At 35.7% G+C, this 25995-nt stretch overlaps 2 protein-coding genes across 3 annotated transcripts in view; one reads left to right on the top strand and one right to left on the bottom strand.

The window, feature by feature from the left end:
- LOC120426344 (transport and Golgi organization protein 2) overlaps positions 1-19568 on the bottom strand; it is a 60070-nt gene extending 40502 nt beyond the window's left edge. Inside the window, exons 1-2 of one of the 2 annotated variants that reach the window (XM_052711093.1) lie at positions 19285-19568; positions 16933-16992 (exon numbers count right to left, since the gene is read on the bottom strand). The gene's annotated coding sequence lies outside the window, so the exon portion shown is untranslated. The remainder of the gene's footprint in view (positions 1-16932; positions 16993-19284) is intronic. The other variant, XM_052711094.1, reaches the window with a different exon arrangement.
- Positions 1946-17134, top strand: LOC120430396 (uncharacterized). Its single transcript, XM_039595500.2, has 4 exons — positions 1946-2281; positions 15281-15929; positions 15982-16234; positions 16304-17134. The coding sequence occupies exons 1-4, from the start codon at positions 2070-2072 to the stop codon at positions 16489-16491; spliced, it is 1302 nt and encodes a 433-aa protein (XP_039451434.1). The 5' UTR covers positions 1946-2069; the 3' UTR covers positions 16492-17134.
- Positions 19569-25995: the final 6427 nt, after the last annotated feature.

Raw genomic sequence — 25995 nt, 5'->3', positions numbered from 1 at the left:
GACACCCGGCCTTTGTACGCCTCTGGTTTTGGGGATTTCACAATAAATGCACTTTTTACCACAAATCATCCTATTAATCGCTCACTTACTCATCCCTATTGTTGTTGCTGCCATCGTCCAAATCATCACCGTCCGGCGATATCACGATTCGGTACACGTCTCCCGAGTAATTATAACTGTTTCTGGCATCACTTTCTAGCCTTACTTCACTGAGGTTTCATAAATTTTCATGTACTGTACTGTTGATGAGCAATCAATAGTTTCTTAAAAATGTAAGATTAAACGATTTTTTGCGATTTTGTACATTGAAAATCATCATCAAACATCGGATAATTGAGGCTTCAAATAATCGAGTATGGCCTGTGCCTTTTGTTTAGTAAGTACAGTCCAGACTCGATTATCCGAAGGCCTCGGAAAAATTTCACTTCGGATAATCGAACCACGAAAAAAACATAATTTTTGATTTGTGGATCTTAAGTATGACCCTCTAGACTACGCTTAAATGATTTAGAATATTTTAATCCAAAATTGCGGCCAAAATGGCGGTGATGAAATATTAAAAAACTGCATTTTATTTTTCAATAGGCAATCAACAACTCAAATTTGACTTAAGGGGTTACATACATGTATATCGGCAAAAAAGAAGAGGTTACTTTCAACTTTTACACTTCAACTTTTTTTAATTCTTTTTCAGGGCATTAAAATATACATTTTCACCTACTAACAAAACAATTTGGTTGCATCATTGCCGAGATATAGCAATTTCAAGTTAGCAGTTTCAAAAAACGGGTGCCACGATATCTCAACACTGTCTTGACCAAATCGGCTCAAAATTTTGGTGAAGACTCGTTAAACCATTTCTGTGTGCATGACGAAGCCCAATTTTCAAAAAGTTTATTTAAAAAATAGATAAAAATATTCTTGTGTTTTTCATTTAAAAACCGTTAGTTTTTGATTTTTTTATTTTTTAAAAAAGCTAATTTTAAAAATTGGGCTTCGTCATGCACACGGGATACATCTTGAGAGTCTTCACCTCAAATTTCAGCCAATTTGGTCCATCCCATCTCGAGATATCGTGGCACTCGTAAATCAACTCGGGGTTTAGAGAAAAACGCCAACAAAGTTTGACAGCCCGCTTTGCGCATGGCAAAATTTTGAGCTTAAATCGTCTCTTACTCAGTTTAATCATGAAATATCACCATAAAACTTTCAGGAGTGATCGATAAACATCTTTTAAGTAGATTTAACAAATATTCTGTAATATAAAATTTTGTGATTTAAACAAGGTCGCAGAACTAAAATTTTATGTTATAAATAAGAATTTTTCATTATCTTGTTTATAACATAACGAAAAAAATATTTTTTGTTCGTGATTCGATTAACCGAAGTCCCATACAAACCTTCGGATAATCGAACTTCGGATAATCGAGGCTTCGGATAATCGAGTCTGAGCAGTATACTTAAACAAAAAAATCCATGACAAATTTCTACCAAATTTTACCTAAGATGCAGATTTGTGAACTGCGTATAATTAAAAATACTTTTTCAAAGCATTTGTAGAACAAAACCCCAAATCAAAGCCGATTCATTCAAAACAAACCCCGCAGCTTTTGCCGCTTATGTACTCTCTCACAGGCAGAGTCGCACACATATTTTCATTCAAAGTTTGTAAATTTACTCAATGGCTCTCAACTGCTCAACATAGTTTCTCTCGCACTCCCTCAATTCACCCCTAAAAGAGAGCATACTGCGCGCGGCGGAGAGCGCCCAGAAAGGGTTGCTCTCTTTCTCACTCTCTCAACTCTTTGTCGCGAGAAGCTTTGCCGGTGGAGGCGCCTGGGAAACCTTCCCAGTTCAGTTCAGTTCAGTTTCGGGGCTGCTCCGCCTGCTCCGTTAGCCATTAAATATCGGCAAATTGAGGCGATCTCAGTCAGTATGGTACCGCGAGTCGTTAAGACATGTCGCAAGAAGGGTGGTAGTTTGGGAGCAACCGTTTAACCGTATTTTGTGAGTGTTTTTTTTTGTTTCCGCGAAATTTATTTTTTTGAGTAGTTTTGAAAAATAAAAAAATGGTACCGAACGCAGTAACAATGTCAGTGCTGCCGCGAAACGTGATTGTGGCCATCAAGGACCATGGCGCGGCCAAAGGGCTGCGGGAGGCCAAGTTTGATGTTTCCAGTGGTTCCAGAAACGGGGACAGTTACTCCGGGGACGTGTACCGAATCGTGATATCGCCAGACGGCGATGATTTGGACGATTGCCGCAACAACAATAGTGATGAGTAAGTGAGCCGATTTAACGGAAGATGTTTGAAGTAAAAAGTGCATTTAATGCGAAACCCCCCAAAAACTGTGACCAGCAGCCATCGGCTCGTGACTGGAGGGTCTTATCGGTCAAACAAAAACGAATTGTTGTCCGCGCACAGATAAATCGAATAAAGCGCAAAGTTGCCTTTTTTTCGGCAGATAACGACGTCAGACGCGTGCAGCTGATCGTAGTGAACCATGCGTCTCCGTTCAAACTAGAGTTGGTTTAGTGAGCTAGACGATATGCCGGCCGGCTACTGCGATTGATTTGGCCATGACGCGTTAACTAGGAGCGTAATGCAGTACTAAAGAGACGATTCAGCACTTGGCAGAACAAATCTGTGTTAAACATATGTGTTTTTGTTGTATGAAACTTTGGGCATTCTTTAATTATGTCTAAAAAAACCGATTGCAAAAATTGTTAAAAAAAATCTCTATTTTAAGGGGAGAGATTGTCTTATCGGTTACGTGTCTTCAGTAAAGTTGTTAATTAAAATCAGAACTATTCAAATAATCAGGTTACTTAAATTTTAATTGGTCTCATCTTTTATTAAAGGGACGCCGGATCTCAGATTTTTTTCAAACCTTTTTGTTTTGACCAAATCAGGGCAGTGCAGTCGAAGTATTAGAATAGGCACATTCTGAAGACGAGGAGTCGGAATTGGACCAAAGTCGAGGCCCCCTGCCCCCTGAAATTAAAAGCCATGGGTTCAACATTTGATTGAAAAAAAGTATTTCAAATGAATTTTTCATCAGTCCAGTTGTTTTACAATCATTAGTTTTAAAATATTTAAGTATTTTCAATTTTTTTGCGCGATTACGAATCTTCAAAAAAATTCAAATTATTCAACAAAAAAACCAAAACATGCTAAATATGATTATCAACACAGAAAAATGCATTTTAAATACTTTTCAGTTGATTAGAATTCCAATTCCATAATAAATCTGAAGTTTTCTGAAAAATATTATTTTGCCCCCTGGTTTTTCAACCCGATTTTAAAGAATGTTTGCAACATATATTTTCTTGAGTGTTCAAAAATGTTTTCAGTATTTTAACGAATCACTTAAAAAACTAATCAAGACAATTTTAATATAAAGAACTGACCCAAATTGACAAAAACCAATGAAATTAACAATCAACAGAACTACACAACTCGACAATTTTGAAGTTGAAGTCAGCAAACGCTTCAGTTTCGTCTATAGCGTCCAATTTCCCGTCCCGGGACAAAATTTCCCGGGAATTCCTGGGATTTCCCTAAACAACATATTTCCCGTTTCCCGGGAAATTTGTAAATTTCCCGGGAATTCCCAAAATTCAAGCGGAAGTATATATTTTCTTAAATTTTTGGAACCATTCTTTGAAAATGCTCTGAAAAAAAAATTAATGAACAAACTCAACATGATTTTGTTCAATTAAATGTATTGTTTGGTTTATATATAATTAATCAGATTATCAGAAATTATGATATCAGAATTATTACTGATAATATTAATTTTTGAAGCAACTGGGAATAGATCTTGCCTAATGAGTATATAATTATTACAATCAGTTAAGCTTTTAACAGATTGACGTTATTTCATCAAAACAATATTAACTCCTTACCTCCAAATTAAAATTGAGATTTTTTTAACGATTTTGTTTACCATGATCAAATGAGATAAAAATCGAATTTGTGCAAAAAGAATTAATTTGATTGGTTGAATACCTAGCACTAAAGATATTACAATTTGAGCACTGGTGCAACTACAGGTGTTAGAAGGCTAAATGTGAAAAAATAGAAGACTTTTTGTGGAATGATGTAAATTTATCGTATAATTTAAATCATGTTGCATAATAATACAAAAATCATTGAAAAATTACTTTCTATTGTTTGTTCTCAAAAAATGCAAAAATATATTCAAAGCTTGCTTCAAATATTGATAAAAAATATTTCTCATCAAAAAAATACCAAAATACATTTTCTTGTAGTTGAATGATTTTTTACATGCAGTCAAGCTGTTAATTGCACAGCAAAAAAATGTGGAATTTTGGAATGTTGAAAATTTGGTAGGTTGAATATTCTCGATTTCATTGGTAGGTTTTCAAACACGCACGAAGCAAAATGTTCATCGTTTGTGCAAAACGAGAGAGAATTGAGAGAAAAATTACCATTTCCGGTCTCTTTTCGCTCAATTCTCTCCCATTTATCATCGAATTCCTTCATTTTCTTGACATTCGCGTCCTACTTCCTACTCCCTGATTCCTGTTAGTGTCATTTTACATGCATTTGAGTTCATCGCTCATCAATTTGAGTTCATTGTAAGTGCTCGTTTGAAAACTTACCAATGAAATCGAGAATATTACCTCTATTTTTGTGTAATATTACTTAAAAAATGTGTAAAAATGTGAACCTGATGAATAGTCATCAAAAACTGATGGAAATTCATCATTTTCAGAGGTAAAATTAATCTTTTTTTTTTTGACACAAAATCTGTCACTATTTCCTGATGAATATTACCATCATTTTTTTTCTGTGTGATCTTCACACTTATTTAAATTATTAATGTTGATGCCCTATACAATTTTGTTGCATAATATTAATTAAAACCAAGATCATAACAATTTTCAAAAAATTTAGAATTTCCCGGGAATTCCCGGGAAATTGGCTGAAAATTTCCCGTTTCCCGGGAAATTTGTAACCCCGGGAAATTGGACGCTCTAGTTTCGTCAAGGTATGATAGATTTGGGCTCTCTAAATGCTATGGAGTCATCTTTTTTTGCTCCCCATAGCATAGCATAGCATAGCATTACGGGTCTGCACCACGCTGTAGGGGGTGCCACAATGGTCAATTCAATATTCTTAGACAATTTGATTGCTGCCCGGTACAATCAAAAATATCTGAGAACGTAAATTTCCACACTGTGCTCCAAGGCTACGCCCATACAGTCCCGTGGGGATTTGGGAGGGGATGTTTTTGTTGTTCACTAGTGGCAAAAGTGCAGGGAACCCATGCGACTTTTAAAAGTGAACGGAATATTTTTGGGAGGTTTGGAATGGGGGTTAGGGGAATTTCATCGGGCCGATGAAAATGGTTCAATGCGTAATGTATTAAATGATTTGGAGGTGTGTAAGTGTAAATGTGAGTCTGTAGTGTATTATCTAATAAGCATTTAGTTTTGTAATTATAATAAATGTAATAAATAAAGTAAGTAGTATAAATATAATAAATATAGTAAATAGAATAAATATAATAAATATAATCAAGATGATTCCAGGAAGCTGTAGAAAAATAGCAGTAATTTAAAATATATATGCTCCAGATGGTTCCCATGCTGTTTTAGAAAGTTTCGTTAATTTAAGCAATTTGATCATATATGGTATGAGGAGATGGTATGTTACAGGAAAGGAATAGTAAAAGGAATAATATGAAAATTAAAAAAAAAAAAAAAAAAAAAAAAAAAAAAAAAAAAAAAAAAAAAAAAAAAAAAAAAAAAAAAAAAAAAAAAAAAAAAAAAAAAAAAAAACCACCAATAATTTAAAAAGTAATACTCGATACTGAACCACAAATAAAACAGAGACACCGAGTGTCCAGTGTATTATATAATATGCATATAGTTTTGTTATGATAATATATACAATCCAGATGATTCCAAGAAACTGTAAAAAAACCATTTAAAATACAAATGCTCCTGATGGTTCCCTTGCTGTTTTAGTAAGTGTCGTTAGTTTATGTAATTTGATAAGATTTGGTATGAGGAAATGGTGAGATAAAGGAAAAGCAATAGGAAAAGAAATAATTTGAACATTCAAATAAATGTATATTTTTTTGAATGTTCAAATTATTTCGGCAGTAAATTTGAAATTAATTCCAGGAAGCAGTAAAAAAATAAAATAAATAACACTAATTTAAAAACAAATGCTCCAGATCGATCTATTGCTGTTTTTTTTTAAGTATCGTTAGTTCATGCAATTTAAATGTATATTTTATGGGAAAATTGTATGATAAAGGATTAGAAAAAGGACAAGGAATGTTATATCAATATAAATAAATCATATAGTGAATAGATACATGTTAGCAGTTAATTTATGGACGATTCCAGGAAGCTGTGAAAAATATTAATAATTCAGAAACTAATGATTCAGATGCACATGCATGATTGTAACACGAATAGTGACGCTGCAATTTCAAGGATCAACCGAAACTTTCAGCGGAAGCAGGTCGCGTTGCCGAAAACGTCATTGGCCGACTAAACGCACACAGACACCGACTGGACCTCTTTTCCTTTTTTTCCCCTTGCCATCCACCGAAACTTTCAGCGGAAGCATCTCGCGTTGCCGAAAACGTCATCGGCCGACGAAACGCACACAAACACTCAGTCATCTTTTTTTGCTCCCCAATAGATAAACGTGGGTGCGCATGGTTGCTTATGATGATTCCGTAGCGTTTATACAAGATATTAACAATTTTATTTGTTGGTAGGGAATTCACTAAAATACAATTCTGTCAATTGGAGCGTATTTAGGAAGCACAAGTTTATCATACCTTGACGAAACCGAAGCGTTTACTGACATAAATTTCAAAATTGTTGTGCTATGTCTTTTTGCATTCTGTGGTCCCAAAATTCAAAGTTTGAAAAATACTTTATATGATTAAATCTAAATAATTTACAGTCGTTTTCACAAGTTATATCAATGAAAATTTGTTCTTTTTTTTTGCTTAAAATTTTTTATTTCAACAATTAAAAAACTACCACTAATCAAGTTTTTTTTAAATATAGAGGCAATTTTATTCTAAAATTTGAGCCTGTAATATTTTTTTTAGATTTTTGAATTTTGCTTTTTGTAATGTTTGAAAAAATATTAAAAAAAAAACAATAAGTTTTTCATATTAAAATGTTTTCTTAGATTCCTGGTAGAAATTTGCCGGCTCCTTTTGCATCTTTTGACGTTTTTTAATGTTTTCACTACTATTAAAAAAACCTTTTTCTTTAAAACTCATTATGCCAGGATACATTCAATTTTAAGTATTTCTCCCTCAGCTCTGGCTCAGGGAGGAAATGCAAAAAAAACTTACTTTCAAGCCAAATTTTCCATTAAATTAAGCAGAAAGTATCAAACTATTTCAGTTGTGTTAATGACACAAATTAGCAAAAAACCAATGAGATTATTAACCAATATATCTTTTTCCTGATTTGTGTTTTGCTCAACAAAATTTAGATTTTCTTATTTTCCGGAAAAATTTTGAAGCTAAGAGAAAGAAACACTTTGGGGAAATAGGCATTTGCTTTATATTTTTATTATGGTTGATAAGAAAATAGATTAATCAAAGGTGTATTGATAGTAGGATAACTACAAAAGATATAAAAATGTCATAGTCTAGCAGGAATTAATTTTAAACATATAATTTCAAGATAATTTTGATCAAGATTTTGTCAAATATTTGGGGTAAGTTCCGAGCTTCGTTAGAATGCTAGAAATACAATATTTTTTTGAATTTTCTGTCAAGTTTTCTTCATATTTGACCTAAAAAAACTCTGAAGAAAAAGATAACTTGCCTATTCAGTATGAAGAAAGTGCGTATTCAATAGAAAACTATATTTCAGGTTTTTGAAAATTTAAATAGCATTTCATTTTGTTTTGTTTGTTTGTTTATTTCTTGTAGTGTTAAGGAAACCTTTTTTAATTAGCTACATTTCTTTTTTACGGAGAATGTTACATTAAATTTTAGATAAATAAAAAAAAACTTGGGTTTAAATCATATCAAAACACAAATAAACACAAGAATTTCAGTTCAAAAATTTCATTAAATCAGAAATAACTTGATTTTTTTTCTGTTTCGTTATACGGTTGAAATTTGGGTTTACATTTTTTTACTTCTCCTAATTCTAGTAAAGAATTTTTTTAAAAAAGATCCTTATAATATAATAATGATAGCTAATCCTACTAGATTTTAACATAATTAGTTTTTTCCTTGCGCGTTGGATGATAAGTAACATAAGTAAAACTTGATTTATTATATTTGATCAAAACAACTCAAAGTTTAAACTCATTTCAGCGTTGACACTTTCTTTCTCTCCATGCAGCAGGTCAATTGTTTTGACTGCATCGAAAACATAATCGATGGTCGTGTACGGAGTGTGCTGCTCAAAGCTCTGGAAACCCACTTTTTCCCCAGACGGGTGTGTGTGTGTGTGTGTATGATATTTTGGGGGCATTTATTGCCCGGTCACATGCTGCTTATTTTCCACGTTGCATTGCAATTGGATTATTCTACTGTAGTGGTCGATTTGTTTTACTGCATCTTGGAGTTAGATAAAAGATTTATTTCACAACTCGACAATTTTGAAGTTGATGTCAGTAAACGCTTCAGTTTCTTCGAGGTATGATAGATTTGGGCTCTTTGAACACGCTCCAATCGCCAGAGTTGAATTTTAGCGAATTTGGTGCCAATAAATAAAATTATGAATTTATATTAACCCTTACCCCTCATAGATAAAGGTGGGTGCGCATAATTTTTAATTGATTTTATTGAGATTTTCTGTAAAATTTCAGCTGTCCAATCCATCAATTTCTCCCAATGTTTCTGGGTGGTTACTTAACCCTACGTGCCTTGCACTGCACTTCCAAAAAGAAGTACGTGATGATGCCTATTGAATCAGCCAAAAGAAAGGTTCAACCTAGTCTCAATACCTGAGGAGCGCTCGCCGCCGGTCAATGAACTCTTTTGCCGAATTCGACCGACGTGACCAGAGTCACCTGAAAAAAAAACTTTCCAACCAACCCCGGCGCGAGTCAGTCAGTCAGGTTGTTGCAATTAAGTGCGTATGCGTGTGCGATTAATACGGTGCCAATTTGACCAATTCGACAGGGTTTTGGAAACCGGATCACGTGGACGGACAAGTGGTATGGAAATTTTGGGGTGCGATATTTTGAAGTGGGGGTTATTCAATGAGGTTAAAATAACAACAACTTTTAAGGTTATTTAAAAGCGTAAACTATCACGCTTCTCCACTGAAATTTGAAAACTTTATTGATTCAATGGAGAGGCATGTTAATTCATTAATTTTGTCTTAAATTAAACCTTGATAACATTCTGAAATAAGAACCTCCATGATAACGTTACTGTGCGAACGCAGGGTGGGGTGCTACCATGACGACGACCGGGATGAAGATCTCTGATAAGTATCTCGATTTAGCGGCTTCCACGGTACTGACCTATACTAAGCGAAATTAAGTTTCTCCCGCGCTCGTGGCTTGTTGGTGACGCGGCCCAGCTGACTTAAACCGTTTGCCTCAGTCAACACCACCTAGTGACTGGCTTATTTTGGTGGGTTTAATGACTTGACCTGGACTAACTGCTGTTCGAAACAGTTTAATACTTCAAATTTCTCAAACTAATTAAATACCATGTGACTCCATGAAAAAGTTAAACTTTTATATAAAAAATGAAAGTTATTTTGTGGTAGATTAAAGTTGTTCAAATTGAATAAACATAACCAAACAACTTTGCTGAGCAAAGTTCAATACTCTTGCCCATTTTCCCATGCATATTTCTTAGTCATCCTCAGCAAATTTTCTTTAAAAAAAAAGTACACATTTAAAAACAACCACGCACACGCGTTTGCTATAAATGCTTCCTGCACGGTACAAATAAAACATTCAAACACAAACAAGCTGTTTGCAAACATCAAACTTAAAAAATTTGCCAACTTGTAAAAGTAGCCACCCAAAATAGGGCCCCCTAAAACTGACCGATCAGCAGGAAAAAAAAATGACCACCTAGACCGCACTTGTCCATTGATACACACAACTGAACTCGGCAAGGTTTTTTGAAATTTGATGCCCCCCACGAGACGCCACCGCCGCCACGTTTGGTGTTTTTGGTAATTCGATATCTTGAATGGGAAATGCACTTTTTGTTTTAGCCACGCTGCAACTGTTTATTTGTTTTGTTTTGCTGCTTTTTTTTAATGAGCGGTAACGATATGCTGACTTTAGGGGTTTGCCGAAGTGCTAGTTTTGCTAGTTATGTTAACCTACTTAATATTATTGAGTGCATGGACCTTGAAGTGAGGAAGTGGTAGAATGTTTTGGATTTTTTAAATAACTAGCAAAACAGATTTTTTTCCTCCTACATGTTTTGTAAATTCTATAATTCCGTTCCGAAAAATCAGGGGCAAAAAAATATGTTAAGCAAACTTCAATATAACAACGTAATTATAAGTGAAATCAGATGAAAACAATTCTAGAGTTTTTTAAGATCTTATAAGCTAGGGGAATTATACCCTTTCTAATCAAACACCTATCTTCGTCATATGGAGAGTATGATGCTCGATTAAAGCTCCAAAAATGCTATTTAGGGGAAATATACCCTTTCTAATCAAACACCTATCTTCGTCATATGAAGAGTTTGATGCTCGATTAAAGCTCCAAAAATACTATTTAGGCTGTAAACTTACCAGCAACAGCACCGCCTCGAGTAAGCACGCAAATGTATGCCACTTACTGGCCAAAAAGATCAAATTTAATGCACTTTCGATCATAATTTCTATTTTGCGAGACCATTTCTCATCATTTTGGTGGCACACACATCCACACGCAAGATCAGAAATTAACTGCTTAACGAAAGTCGCCATCAATATCTTTTCACTTGCGCTAACGATTTCAAAGCGCTTAAGATATAAAATTGCTTCCAACTACCGGCTACATGTTCTTTTGCCCATTACTTAGTCACTCACTTGAAAAATAATCCCGAAACATGTAAATAATTAGCAAGCGCCATAAAAAAAAAACAAACGCGCCAAGTCTTTTGACGTTTCAATCTTGATGACCCATTCCAAGCGAAGCCTGAAGAAACCGAGGGAGAAGCGAAGGCAAATAAAGAACAAAGGGTGGCCACCAACACCACCAGCAGCGCTTGTGGTGTTGCCAGGAAACTTTCTGTATAAATGCTACTTTTCGTGAGTGTTCGCTCAAAATTTCATAAATTTTGGCAGCACGAAGCAGACCCAAACGAACGTTGGAAGAAAAAAAGAACTAAGCTGAAAATACAAAAATGGGCGTGGCCCAATGCACACAACTGATTAGAATGCGTCTTTGAAATATTTTTTTTAAAATGCTTGTAAAAGGAATAGCATAACTTTTAATAAAAATGAAAATAAACAGAAATGTTCACAAAAAGTTGCTCTACTCGTTGGTGTACTTGGTTTTACTGAATTTCAAGGAACACTCCAGATTATCCAGCATCATTCAAACAAGACCGCTTATTAGGCTTAAAATGGGCTTATTTCCCCTAGGCAGCAGCACCGCCTCGAGTAAGCACGCAAATTTATGCCACTTACTGGCCAAAAAGATCAAATTTAATGCACTTTTGATCATAATTACTATTTTGCGAGACCATTTCTCATCATTTTGGTGGCACACACATCCACATGCAAGATGAGAGGTTAACTGCTTAACGAAAGCCGCCATCAATATCTTTTCACTTGCGCTAACGATGTCAAAGCCCTCAAGATATGAAATTGCTTCCAACTACCGGCTACATGTTCTTTTGACCGTTACTTAGTCACTCACTTGAAAAATAATCCCGAAACATGTAAATAATTAGCAAGCGCCATAAAAAAAAACAAACGCGCCAAGTCTTTTGACGTTTGAATTTTGACGACCCATTCCAATCGAAGGCTGAAGAAAACCGAGCGAGAAGCGAAGGCAAATAAAGAAGAAAGGGTGGCCACCAACTCCACCACACGGAGAAAAAAGAGTTCCCAAAATCGTGAACAAGCGTTCATGAAAATGGGAACCTCGAACAAAGTGTTCAAATCCCATGGTACGATTTTGAAAAACGTACCATGAAATTTGAACACTTTGTTCGTGGTTCCCATTTTCATGAACGCTTGTTCACGATTTTGGGAACTCTTTTTGCTCCGTGCAGCAGCGCCTGTTGGAGTGAGCCAGTGATGCCAGGAAACTTTCTCTATAAATGCTACTTTTCATGTGTGTTCGCTTAAAATTTCGTCACAAATGGCTGCACTAGGCAGACACAAAAGAGCGCTGGAAAAAAAAAGAACTCAGCCGAACATAGAAAAATGGATTCTCGTCTGATAAGAATACATTTTGGGAAATATTTTTTTTAAATGCTTGTAAAAGGAAAAGAATAACTTTTAGTAAAAGTGAAAATAAACAGAAATGTTCACAAAAAGTTGCTCTACTCGGTGTACTTGGTTTTAGTAAATTTCAAGGAACACTCCAGATTATCCAGCATCATTCAAACACGACCGCTTATTAGGCTTAAAATAGGTAGATTTTCCCTGTTGTGTTTCATATGTTTATAGGACCTATTAAAAAAACTGTAGAATTTGAAATGCATAGCCCTGCGTTTATAATTATTTTCAATATGTTTTAGTTGATTAAAAAAAGTTGAGTTTTAGTGAATTTTACAGCAAAAAGTTTCTGTCGCCCACAACCCCCTTCTAAATTGGTAAAAAACTTTTTTATCAAAAAAAATCAAATTTTTAATGAAAATAGAGGTCCAATCAACTAAAAATAATCTAAAATGCATTTTTCTGGATCGATATTCATATTCAGCATGCTAGGAACCGTTATAAAATATGTTGAATGTTTCAAAAAATGAAAACATTAAATTCAGACTAACAGAAATTATAGCTTTTTCCAATTCTTAAAAAAAATCTCGAATAAGGCAGAATTTTGAACATAATGTTTAACATTAGTAGTTTATGCAACATGTTGCAAAAAGTGGATTTTTTCAGCACGAGTCGTACATTTATCCAACGAGGTTCACCGAGTTGGATAAATACGAAGAGTGCTGAAAAAATCAAGTTTTGCAACGAGTTCCATAAAACATTTTTTGCAATTCCGAAAAATATCCATTGAGTGAAATTTTAAGTCAAATTTTCATGTATTTTGTCAATAAATCGTTTAAATCAAAAAAATGTTGAAAAGTGTTACTTTTCGAAACAAGTGCTGAAAAGTTCAACTTTTCAGCACCCATTTCAGTGCTGAAAAGTAGAACTTTTCAGCATTTATTTTGAAAAGAGTTGCTATTCGATTCTGTTATTTTTGGTACAGAAAAGTAGGCTATTTCGTCGTTCAAGAATGACAGGAAAAGGAAGTAGTTTCACGACGGAATTGCAAAAAATATTATTCAAAACAAGTGACAATTTTTACATGTGACTGCCCGACTACCGTAAACATTTCAATTATAACTTTGGACTCCGGCAACCAACTTCAACCAATTTTTGGGACAAAAACTAAAGTAGTTTTTGGTATTATTTATATTCCAGCTCCTGTTTTTTGTTTCTTAAATGTTAAACATTTAGACATGTTTTTCTCGGAACGTCATAAAGCGACGTGCGACCAGATATCCCGATCACGACAAAATGCCGATATCTCCGCAACTTTTGATCGTATTTCAAGTGTTAAAAAATAAATAAAATACCTGCATTTTTTTTTATTTCCTTGATAAAAAAAATCATCGAAATTTTTAAATTTGAAACTATTATTTGGAAAGGGCTTCAAATGCAAAATAATGCCTTCATCAAATGCTGGTCTTGAATTATCCAAATAGAAAGATAAAAATATCACCAAAGTTGCATTTATTTTACTTTGCAAATAGGATCAAAAGGTTGGTGAGATATCGTCTTTCTAAAGTTGAGTAAAATTTGGGTGAGAACCTTTTCGAAAATCATATGTTCAGACTAGGGCAACCACGGGCACTAGGGTGGTCCAAAGCCTTAGTAAATTTAGAATTTAGCCTAGTGATAGGTCAATCTTTGATTTCAGGGGGTAGCTTCGAGTAAGCCCGGATTTGGACCACCCTAATCGGCACTTTTGTTTACTTTTCAATAAGTTATGCATGAAGGTGGGTCTACGAGCTTTTCATGAAAAGTTCATATTTAGAGCACGAATATAATCTTACCTCAGTGAGAAAACCCTGAAAGCTGCAAAATTTTCTAAAAAAAACAAACTTCGAGTGTTTTTTATCCAAATTAATAGATTCCCATCTTGATTTCAAATCCAATTAGAAAATCTCTAATCTAAAAATAACGAGATTTTAAAAAATGTTTTAAGTTTTTTTTAAATTATGATTTCTTTAATAAAAAAATGGCGACACTTCCAACAAATTTCACCCTTCTTAGATCATAGCTGAAAAAACGCCTTATTTGATCCTTTGAAACAAGTCTAAATTTAAAATTTTCAGAAAAAATGTATGGTCAGTGTATCTTTTTTTTCTCTACCTGTCCTTACCTATACCTACAACTTTGCAAAAGGCCCTTACAAAACTTATTGCAAATCAGAAAAAAATATTTGCATTTTAAAACTTAGTTTATAAATTAGAGAATTTTTTTTTAAACCTTCATGCTAGTACAAATTTAATTTAAAATTTTGTCCCTCGGCTGTGGTCAAGGTTGAGGAAAGGGAAACTAAAAGTATCACAAAATGATTTTCACATAATAACAGTTATGCTACTATAGTGCATTTGAAAAAATAACATTGAATTTATGAAAATGTGTTTATCTTAACCTTTTACGTATTTCACCGATTTGTGGGCCCAACTTTCAAAGTTTTTGAAAAAATTAAAAAGTTGTTATTTGTTAAAAAAAAAATGCATGAAAAAGCGTAATATATAAATTGTATTCTAGATAATTTATAATTGATTTTACACCACGATTTTGCACCACGATTTATTGGGAAATATTGAAGGGTGGCGTGGACTTGAAATTTAGATTGCAATGGCCTTAAAAGATTAAATAAATAATGTACTCAACTCAACATAACTCCCAAGCTAGCGAATAAATTTTAAAACAAATTTTGCTCATCAAAAGCATCGGAAATGAGGCTTCTTAGGGCAAATAATACCGTACCGTTAACTGGGACGAAACGGAACAACAATTTAAACACTCGAACAATCATTTTAAGAGCAATTAAAATTGTACTGAAATTTTTCAAACATATTTTTATCTCATCTCGCAACAGTCCCATCACGACCCTGCCAAAGACGATCAGCGTCATCGCCAAGGTGGCCCCGACGAGCCAGCTGCGGCGCAGTCTCTACAACAGCTCGGCGCACTTTCAGCGCGAAAAGTACATCTTCGACATCGTGCTGCCAACGTTCGAGAAGTTCCAACAAACCCGCGGCCTCAAACCGTCCCGCTCGTTCACGCACTACCCCACGGTCATCGCGTCGGAGTGCACCGAGGGCCAGGAGTTTGTCCTGCAGGAGGATTTGGCCGCGCAGGGCTTCCGCAACTTTGAGCGAACCGAACCGCTGGGGTACGAGCACGTGGCCGGGATTTTGGTCCGGTTGGCGGAGTTTCACGCCATTTCGTTCGCCATGAAGGACCAGGCGCCGGACATTTTCGACAAGATCGTTGGCCAACTGCAGGAGACGATCTTCGTGGCGCCGCTGCACAACTCGTTCGAGGGCTTTCTGAAGCGGCAGTTGGATTACGCGATGCGAACTTTGGAGCACAGTCCGGCCAAGGGGGACGAGGCGGTCACCAGGAGGTTGGCGCGCTTCCGCGACGAGTACGGTCCGTCGATGGTGGACTGCGTGGAGAATCGGGAGGACGGAGTGATTTGCCACGGAGACTGCTGGATCAGCAACATTTTGTACCGACAAAAGGTGAGTTGCGTCGCATAGATCCTATGAGTAAGCTTAAATGTCTTCTTTGTAGTCTAAACAACACCCGAAGGAGCTCAAGTTCCTGGACTGGCAGGTATCCCGGTGTGGCACACCGGTCATCGACCTGTCCTACTTTATCTTTTGCTGCACGGACACCGAACTGCGGCGACGCCTTCCGGAGCTTCTGCGAAAGTACCACGAGACGCTGGTCGAGCGAATCGACGAACTCGGCAGCGATGGCCATCGGCTGTTCCCGTTCGAGACGCTCCAGAAGCACCTGAAAAAGTTTTCCCGCTTCGGATTCGGTAAGGCACCGTGCGTCTCCACTGTGCGATCAATTTGAATAACCATGTTTCTTCTTGTTTTTTTTTTAGGAATGGCCCTGATGACGCTGCACAGCACGTGCTGCGTGGAAAAGGACCTGCCGGACATTTCCGCCATTCTGCAAACGTCGGAACTAGTCGACCTGGACAAGTACGCGAAAGACATGCTGAAAAATCCGGCCTACATCAAGCGCATGACCGGCGTTTGCCGGGACATGGTTCGGCTGGGTTATCTGTAGTAATTATCTTTTTACAAAACCCATTCATACAAAATGTTTTAGATTGTAAAAGTACTTAGACAGTATTGTTGAAATAAGCAAAACCAACTTTAAAGTTAACAGGTCAAACCTCTAACCAACAGATCACGATTGGTTGAAAAACAAGGCATATCAAACTGGTATTAGCGTTATAAATAAGAAATTTCACAAATACACTTTTCACACCGACAGGGATTCTAGTGGGTAAGCTGCGACGGCGGGTTTTACATTGATTAAATTTAACACATAAAAGTATAAATTACGAATCGTAATTGGCCAGTTTAAGTCATCACATTTTAGTGATTCGGTTGTACAATTCGGAGTAGCATGTAGCTTGAGGCGCGTACAAAGGAAACCAATATATTAATTTGCAAATGTTATTACATTGAAAAAGTTTACAAAAATACACACTGGGATACTCACCTAACCAAATAACGCACACACTGATGTAGTTGAGAGACTTTGTGGCATCTGTTCAATTAGCTAGAATTAAGCAAATTATGCACAATAATGAACACTTTTCATACGTAAATGTTTACCTAGAAGACTTATCCAAAAATTGCGTTGCATTTTATTATACGTTATAGTTATAAGAAATGCTAAATATAGAACATAAATTTTAAACCTGTTTATTTGTTTTGATCCAAAATCCTAACCATATTTAAGGCTAGTATCAATTTTAATAAAAAGTGTTTGTCCCGCTGCTACGGTCAAAATGGCCACTCAAAACCCATTTTCAAATACCAACTTTTCCAGAACATCATCAACAAAATAAATAAAGCGAAAATGCTTTACCACCGAACATAATTTATAAATAAATAACAAAAAAAACTTATTGATAACATAATTAAAAATAAAACTTAACAACAAATTTATAAAAAAAAAAACGTACTTAAGGCACGGATTCACTTATAACTTTGACAAAGGGGGGAAATAAAAAAACCAAACACTTGGCGTCAATATGAAGATAAAAAATAATGGCAAAAATTCAATGAAAAACTACATTTTAAATGTTCTAATCATTTAACGATTGTTCACGCTCCATACAAAAAAAATGTCCACGAAAGGGAGAGGGGTTGGGATTTAAAAAAAAGTGTACTCGTGGATTATGGATGGTCCCAAACTGCAAAAATACATTTACCAGTTGATTTTTTTTTCTGTTAATTTCAAGAATTTTTGGACACTTGGCCTTTCAAAGAAGAAGAAAATAACAATTTTCCAACATTTTTGCTTAAAAGTGCTTCCAAAATTATTCAAAAGTTAGAAAATAATTTTCAAATCAAATATATACTTGAGATTTCACATTTTTCTCGACTTTTTCTTATTTAATTTAATTTATTGTTTGAGCTTCAAATTTTCACCCCCACCCTCCCTCTTCTTCAAAATTTCCTCTAAAAATAATGGGGCAAAAAAGTAATTGACCATTTAGAGTTTTATTGATAATTTTTTTGTAAAATATACAGTAAACTATTTAGAATACAGTCCAGCCTCGATTATCCGAAGGCCTTGAAAAATCACGAAAAAAAATGTAGTTGTCTTATTTTTGATTGTCGAGCTTAAAATTATAACTCTCTCTCTAAACTTTTCTAAAGTGATACAGATTTTTTTAAATCAAAGATGGCCGTCAAATGGCGGTGATGGAATGTTGAGAAAATGCATTTGATTATTAAATAATTTTGAAATTATAAATTTATAAATTTATAAATTTTGATCGGCAGTCAACCATTCACATTTCATTAAAATGGGGGTCGCGGAATTAAAATTTGATGTTAAAAGTTAGAAAATAAATTAAAACGAAAATAATTGCTTGTTTGTGATTAGATGAAGGTTATTAAGCATATTAATCAAATAAAGACTTTTAAATCTTCATAAATTTAAAAAAAATTGGGACAAAACGTAAATGTATAATATAAATCAAAACGAAACAGCCTTTCAAGCTTTTTTTTAAAAAAAAAACCTTTGATATAAGCTTTACTCTATGAAGTATATTGTGATGTTTTTTGTTTTAAAATTTCGTGAATCTGTGTTAACATTTGAAATAATTTGGAAATTTGAAAATTACTGTTGTTTTTCCAAATAAAATCATGCAGCGATAATTTCAAATTTACTCCTTTAAGCTCCAATCAAGATGCCATAATTTTATACCAAAGCTCACTGGAAAGCTCGCTCTCTCAGTCTCGTTCTCTTATTTTGAATGTGCTTTGCTCATAATGCCTCTCTCTCCGCTCACTTTGCGTGACACGCCACCCACCCACTACTGAATTACCTCAGCTTATATTTTTTCAATGAATTTCAATCGCGTGCAGTTCTAAACAGCAAACAAGCCAACCAACATACAAACAAACAAACTTCGGAAGCATGTCTCTTTTTCACTCTGCGTTCGGTCTCTTTCTTGCTCATTTTTTTCGCTGTAATCCGACCTTCGTCACGGTTTGTGCGAAAGTCTAAATTTTGTTTTTCTAGAAGAAACTCAATGACTTTTGAAATTTTATTATTATTAGAATTATTTAATTTCAATTTTCAATATGTTTGTTAAACAAGTTGACCAATCCGGTTACATTTAGAATAATTTTAATTAACTTTCAACTAAATTTAATACATTCGTGCTTAAGAATGCAGCCATTCCCCAGTTCATGCTCGATTAAGTTCGTTCGTTGAGTGATCAGGGTGCAGACACGAAAACATACATACGTTTATCAGTTTCCCTTTACCCGGGTGTCATTACATTCAAGGAATTATGAGAGAAAGAAAACATCTAGTACCACGTGTACTTACACATGAACGTCCAACACAAAAGAACACACCCAAATCAAGCGTACGCGCGTGTTGGTGCCCTTTCTCTTTGCGTGTTTTTTTTATCTTCTTTGATTATGCACTCGAATTAATTCAAAACATACGCACACACATTCACGCGGACACGCGACGCGTCCGGAAAAACTGTCCTCTATTTTCCACACACACCACACCACACTACTATCAAAGTAAACGTGTGAGAAACACGTCGTTCTATCTTGCGCGCGACACGATCGATCCAAGGCGGCTGTGGCGCGACTGCTGACCATCCGAAGAGGCCAGGCCACCACCAAAACACATCGTCGACGACGACGACGACGCCGAGTTCGTTTGTTTTCGTCGTCGTGGTGTGGCGTGAAAAAGCGAGACGAAAAAAAATACGGTGGCAACATCAAACTAGACCCTCAGCAGCAGGCCATGCTAGTGTGTTTGTGTGGTGTGGTGCTTGATGGTCTGTGAACTTGAAAAAAAGAACCGCTTTTGCCGCGAGCAAGACTGTTGCGCGATTTCGACACGGTACGGATACCAACACCAAAGTAGGCTTGAGATTGGCTGCCTGGTGAATGCGTGGAATATGGATCAATGAATTTACTGCTTAAATATCATACAAAATGTTCTAAGTTTTTTCACCCATCGTCAATAATTCCATTACTGATCATTTTTGTAAACTTCATTATCACTGAAACATTCAATATTACACCCTTTTGAAATGTTAGGCTTGATGCAAAAAAATTAAAATATTTTTTTCGAGGAGATCAGAAAATTTCACGAATGTTTCATATTTTAATATTGAAAATCGGACCATTAGTTGCTGAGATATCGACATTAGAAAATTGTGGGTTTTTTGGGTGAGACTCAAAAAAAACATCAATTTTCCTGTTTTTAAATCTTTGCATGGCAATATCTCAGCAACTAAGGGTCGTATCAACAAAGTTCATAAAAGCAAAATAAAGAGAATTTTCTCATTTTCTTTTCAAAGGGCGGCAAAAGTAATAACTGCGACTGTTTTCAAAAAAGTTACCTAAAAAAGGCTATAACTTGAAAACGGTGCACTTTATCAAAATTTCACTAATGTACTTTTTGATTGCAAATTCGATTTTACATCGATAAATGAAGTTGAAAAATTTTTGCGACCAGTATTTCGATTTTTTTAAAAAAATCGGTATTGATTCAAAAATTCATAACTCGGTTAAAGATTTTTTGCCCGTTATGGAAATTTCTGAAAAGCTGGCATTTGATGTCCCCTAAAACATATCAGAAAATAAAAAAAATAGTTGACAAAAAGTGAAATTAAAAATCACCAAAAAAAATTTACCGTGTATCATTTTTTTCAGTGTAGTCCATATCCATACCTACAACTTTGCCGAAGACACCAAATCGATAAAAAAATTCCTTCAAAAGATACAGATTTTTGAATTTTCATACAGTCCAGACTCGATTATCCGAAGCCTCGATTATCCGAAGGTTTGTATAAGACTTCGGATAATTGAATCACGACCAAAAAATATGTTTTTTCGTATTATTTAATTTTCTTACTTTTAACCCTCTCAAGCCCATCGTTACTCCAGAGCACCACAAATGTTTTGTCTTTAAAATTTAATTTCTCTGCAACCATGCATTTTTTCAACCTGGTTCAACCTGCATTAGTTTATATAGAATGTTAACTTATCACCATTAAAATTTCATCCAATTTGGTCCAGTTCACCAGTAATGAAGAAAAACGAAAAAAATCTCAATTTAGCTCTGGACGGGAAGGGGTTAAGATCAAATTCGAATCAAGCGACCGGATTTTAGTCAAATCGAATATTTGATTGTCTTTTAAATTGAAAAATATTTTTTTTTCAATATGCATTCACCGCCATTTTTCGAAGCCTCTTTTATCCGAAGTTTCGATTATCCGAAGTTCGATTATCCGAAGGTTTGTACTTGTACTGTTTGCTCTTCGGATAAACGAAACACGAACAAAAAAATGTTTTCGCTTTTTTTTCTCGCTTTTAACATCAAATTCGAGTTCTGCGCCACAATCTTAGTAAAATTTGCATATAAAATAAAATATTGCTTTTTTTTAATATTTCATCACCGCCATTTTGTAGCGGAACCCCGCGGTTACTCTGCATCGTGTTTTTCGGAGCCTTTTATTTGATATTTTATTTTTCATAAGTCCTTCTTTTATCATCGTTGATCGGAAGGCACGCCGCCGGTTTAGTTCGTTTAAGTTATTGTTTTAATTTCATCACAATCGTTTACGCGGTGTCCTCTTTTCTTTTCGTTCAAATTTGTTGATCGTAATAATTTATTCCAACTGGCAGTTTTAGTATTAGCTCATCAAACTATCCATTTTAGCAAAAGTAAAGCGTCTTTTATTTACTATTTTTTAAATTTACTCGCATGATCGTATAAACCAAGGTATAAACAGTAAAAACAAATTGATAAGTCCAGCCCATAGCACTACTGCTCGATTGTCACGCGTTCGATTAAAAAACTTTTTAAATAATCAATTATGTATCTTTCTGCAGCCGGCTGCCTAAGATTTTTAAAAATTTCACCAGATAAACAAATTGCTTATGGTCGCCCACAGTGAATCCTGACCTCACACCCATCTTACTAAACCCTTAAAACTCATGTGATACTTTGTCGGAGACGCAGCCGATTTAGCGGTCCCATCACTCAAGTATCGGACTAACATTCCCATCCACTTCCCCGTGTCTTACCACTGGTCGTGGCCGGCGTCGGTATTGATCAGCATGATAGGGACCTTTGAAAATTGCGAAGGGTTGATGATTGGTTCCTACTTTTCATCTGTGGTCCACGGAGCAATTTTTGGAGGTCCTTGTCAATAACGAAGTAGCAGCTCCGGGTAGACACCAATGCTATGCTATGCTATATTTCTTCACCGCCATTGGCCAACATTGGCTTTAAAAATTCTAAATCACTTTAGAGTAGTTTAGGGGTCATACTGAAGCTCAAGAATCAAAAATAAGACATTTACATTTTTTTTTCTTGATTCGATTATCCGAAGTTTCGATTATCCGATGTGAAATTTTACTAAGGCCTTCGGATAATCGAGTCTGGACTGAAATGAGTATATTAAATTATGAAGTTGAATTAATAGAACATTTTAAAAACTTTTTTTGGGAATGTCCTTTAAACATATGTAACACAATAGCTTATATGACCATTTCAAAACTCTGGATTTATAAGTTGGACATTGTTATTTTGTACGAAACGTTTTTGTAATCAGACGCTTCAACTGACTTAATTTGCTTGTTATACGCTGCAAGTGAGCGTGTGTGTTTGCGGACTTCATACCAATGATATTCCGAAACACGGTGTGGACCGGTGTTGAAGCTACGCGACGGTTCACCCCCATCTGTTGCTTTTGATTGTATGCATGCTGTTTGACCCTGTAAAGTTGTACCGTTTGCTAAAAGTGTTTTAAATATTTTTTATCACTCATTAGATGCAGTTTAATTTTTTTAAATAAACCATTTCGCCAAAAACCTTTGAACAATTTCTCTGAAATATCTCAAGAACTGTGACCAACAGACTTCACCATTCAAAATAACTATTGAAATAATGCAAATAGGACAAATCTGTGAAAATTTATTTAGAAATATGAGTGTAACAGAGTAACATTGTTGTTAAGATTTTGCCTTCCTCACTGAGGTAAGGCTATAATCCTGCTCGAAAAATGAACTTTTGAAAAACAGCTCGTAGGCCTATATTCATGTATACCTATCGACTCAGAATCGAAAACTGAACAAATGTCTGTGTGTGTGTGTATGTGTGTGTGTGTGTGTGTGTGTGTGTGTGTGTGTGTGTGTGTGTGTGTATGTGTGTGTGTGTATGTATGTATGTGTCAAAAATTCTTGCCAAGTTTTCTCAGCACTGGCTGGACCGATTTTGATCAAACCGGTTGCATTCGACTTGGTTTAAGGTCCCATACATCGCTATTAAATTTTTTGAAGTTTCGATAAGTAGTTCAAAAGTTATATATAAAAATGTGTTTTCACATATATCCGGATCTCACATATATGCATGAAAACTATGTCCGGATCCATCATCCAACCCATCGTTGGTTAGGTAATCAAAAGACCTTTCCAATGAGTCCCAAACAACGAAGATCTGGCAACCTTGTCTCGAGATATGGCCACTTAAGTAATATTTATGTACTTTTTGGAAGCCGGATCTCACTTAAATGTCTGTAAACTATGTCCGGATCCACCATCCAACCCATCGTTGGTTCGATAATCAAAAGACCTTTCCAATGAGTCCAAAACATTGAAGATCTGGCAACTCTGTCTCGAGATATGGCCACTTAAGTAATATTTATATACTTTTTGGAAGCCGGATCTCACTTAAATGTCTGTAAACTATGTCCGGATCCACCATCCAACCTATCGTTGGTTAGGTAATCAAAAGACCTTTCCAATGAGTCTCAAACAATGTAGATCTGGCAACCCTGTCTCGAGATATGGCCACTTAAGTAATATTTATGTACTTTTTGGAAGCCGGATCTCACTTAAATTTCTGTAAACTATGTCCGGATCCACCATCCAACCCATCGTTGGTTAGATAATCAAAAGGCCTTTCCAATGAGTCCAAAACATTGAAGATCTGGCAACCCTGTCTCGAGATATGGCCACTTAAGTAATATTTATGTACTTTTTGGAAGCCGGATCTCACTTAAACGTATGTAAACTATGTCCGGATCCACCATCGGACCCAGCGTTGGTTGGGTTATCAAAAAAACTTTTCAACGAAACCAAAATATTGAAGATCTGGCAATCCTGTCTCGCGATATGGCCACTTATGCAATATTTATGTACTTTTTGGAAGCCAGATCTCACTTAAATGTATGTAAACTATGTCCGGATCCATCATCCAACCCATCGTTGGTTAGGTAATTAAAAGACCTTTCCAATGAGTCCAAAACATTGAAGATCTGGCAACCCTGTCTCGAGATATGGCCACTTAAATAATATTTATGTACTTTTTGGAAACCGGATCTCACTTAAATGTATGTAAACTATGTCCGGATCCACCATCCAACCTATCGTTGGTTAGGTAATCAAAAGACCTTTCCAATGAGTCCAAAACATTGAAGATCTGGCAACCCTGTCTCGAGATATGGCCACTTAAGTAATATTTATGTACTTTTTGGAAACCGGATCTCACTTAAATGAATGTAAACTATGTCCGGATCTACCATCCAACCTATCGTTGGTTAGGTAATCAAAAGACCTTTCCAATGAGTCCAAAACATTGAAGATCTGGCAACCCTGTCTCGAGATATGGGCACTTAAGTGATATTAATGTACATTTTTAATCTGGATCTAAAAAAAAGATGAAATTTGTGTCCAACCCCATCATATCACCCATTGTTGGTAATGAGTGAGGAAGGCTCCAACCACATAGGTGGATTAAGTTAGTTTTTTTTCTGAAAATATGTTCAATGTATGTGTGGAGGATGTTGGAGGATGGAGAATTTCCCCCACCAGTTCCCAGCAAGATATTTTCTTAATCTTAGAACATTTCCAGGAGACGAGGAATTACAAATTTTATATCTAAAACTTGTGAACTATATTAAATGCTTCAAATAGCATACAGAAATTAAATTATTCAGCTTTGAAGTATTAATTTTTCAACTTTTGAAAATACCTGTCAATTTGCGAGAGAAACGCGCGAGTCACATGCAAAAAGAGAGAAAAATTCCGCTCTCATTTTCTCTCTTGGGCGCTGCCATGCGGTTTGTGGTGTGTTTACACGTGGACGCTGGTGTTGGTGCAATGTGCTCCTCTTCCCACGGTTGTTGTATTTTTCTCCGTGCGAGGGGTGTCGGGCGCGTGAGAGTGTGCGTGCGTGCGTGTCATAGCGCGCCTGCTACGACGCCGCTCTCTCTCTCGACATCAGATCAGACATCATCATCGGGAAGAGGAGGTTACTGTGATTCGCGCGACATTGCCTTCCTATACTGCAAACTGGTCGGACAGTTTTCTTCCGTGCTCGTAAACGGCTGATATAGTGCAGGATTGAGGAAAAAATTGGCGTTTTCTCGACAGGTCGCGTTTTTCTTTTTTCTCTTGCGTGTGTATGTATTGGTAGTGAGGCAATCATATTTTGAAGTTTATAGTTCTATCGCTTGCTAGAAAGTCAAGAGTGGAATAGATTTTGATCGGGTGATAACTTTCGTTCGAGATTATTATGTGGAGAATTTGAAAACGGTTTGAATGATTCAAGTGGATCTCGAGAGTGATTTTATTGGATTCTGAGAGCTTTTTAATCTGTACATAGTGCGAAGAAGTTTGAATAAGTGTCTGGTTATTTTCAGTCAAGTGTGTGTTCGTGTGTGTAAATATAATCAAACGTGTAATTTTTCATCCCACGTATTCTATAAATAGTAAGTATTGCTATATTATACAAGTTTAGTGTACTGAGTGACAAATTTAAAATTATTTACAAAGCAGCTTTGATTTTTCTCTCACTTGTTTCGATTTGTATGAGGAAATTTCTTCCACGTACAATATCAGGCGATTCCACTTTATTTTTCGCTTCCTCCCATAAATATTGCTGGTTCTATCTCCGGGAGCCGCCGCCACATCCGTACAAAAGCCGCTCACACATACAATCGCAGAAAAACACCTTCCGCAAGCGTGTGCGTTAGCGAGAGAAAGTCCCCACAAAAGAGAGAAC

Source organism: Culex pipiens, chromosome 3 (assembly GCF_016801865.2).
Source record: "Culex pipiens pallens isolate TS chromosome 3, TS_CPP_V2, whole genome shotgun sequence".
Taxonomy (NCBI): Eukaryota; Metazoa; Arthropoda; class Insecta; order Diptera; family Culicidae; genus Culex; species Culex pipiens.
Note: the sequence above shows the minus strand (reverse complement) of the source record. Positions and strands in the feature narration are given on the sequence as shown.

Coding starts and splice junctions, on each gene's coding strand:
- LOC120430396 (XM_039595500.2), top strand. CDS start 2,070: ATGGTACCGAACGCAGTAACAATGTCAGTGCTGCCGCGAAACGTGATT. Junction 2,282..15,280: donor CGCAACAACAATAGTGATGA/GTAAGTGAGCCG, acceptor ATCTCGCAACAG/TCCCATCACGACCCTGCCAA. Junction 15,930..15,981: donor ACATTTTGTACCGACAAAAG/GTGAGTTGCGTC, acceptor TCTTCTTTGTAG/TCTAAACAACACCCGAAGGA.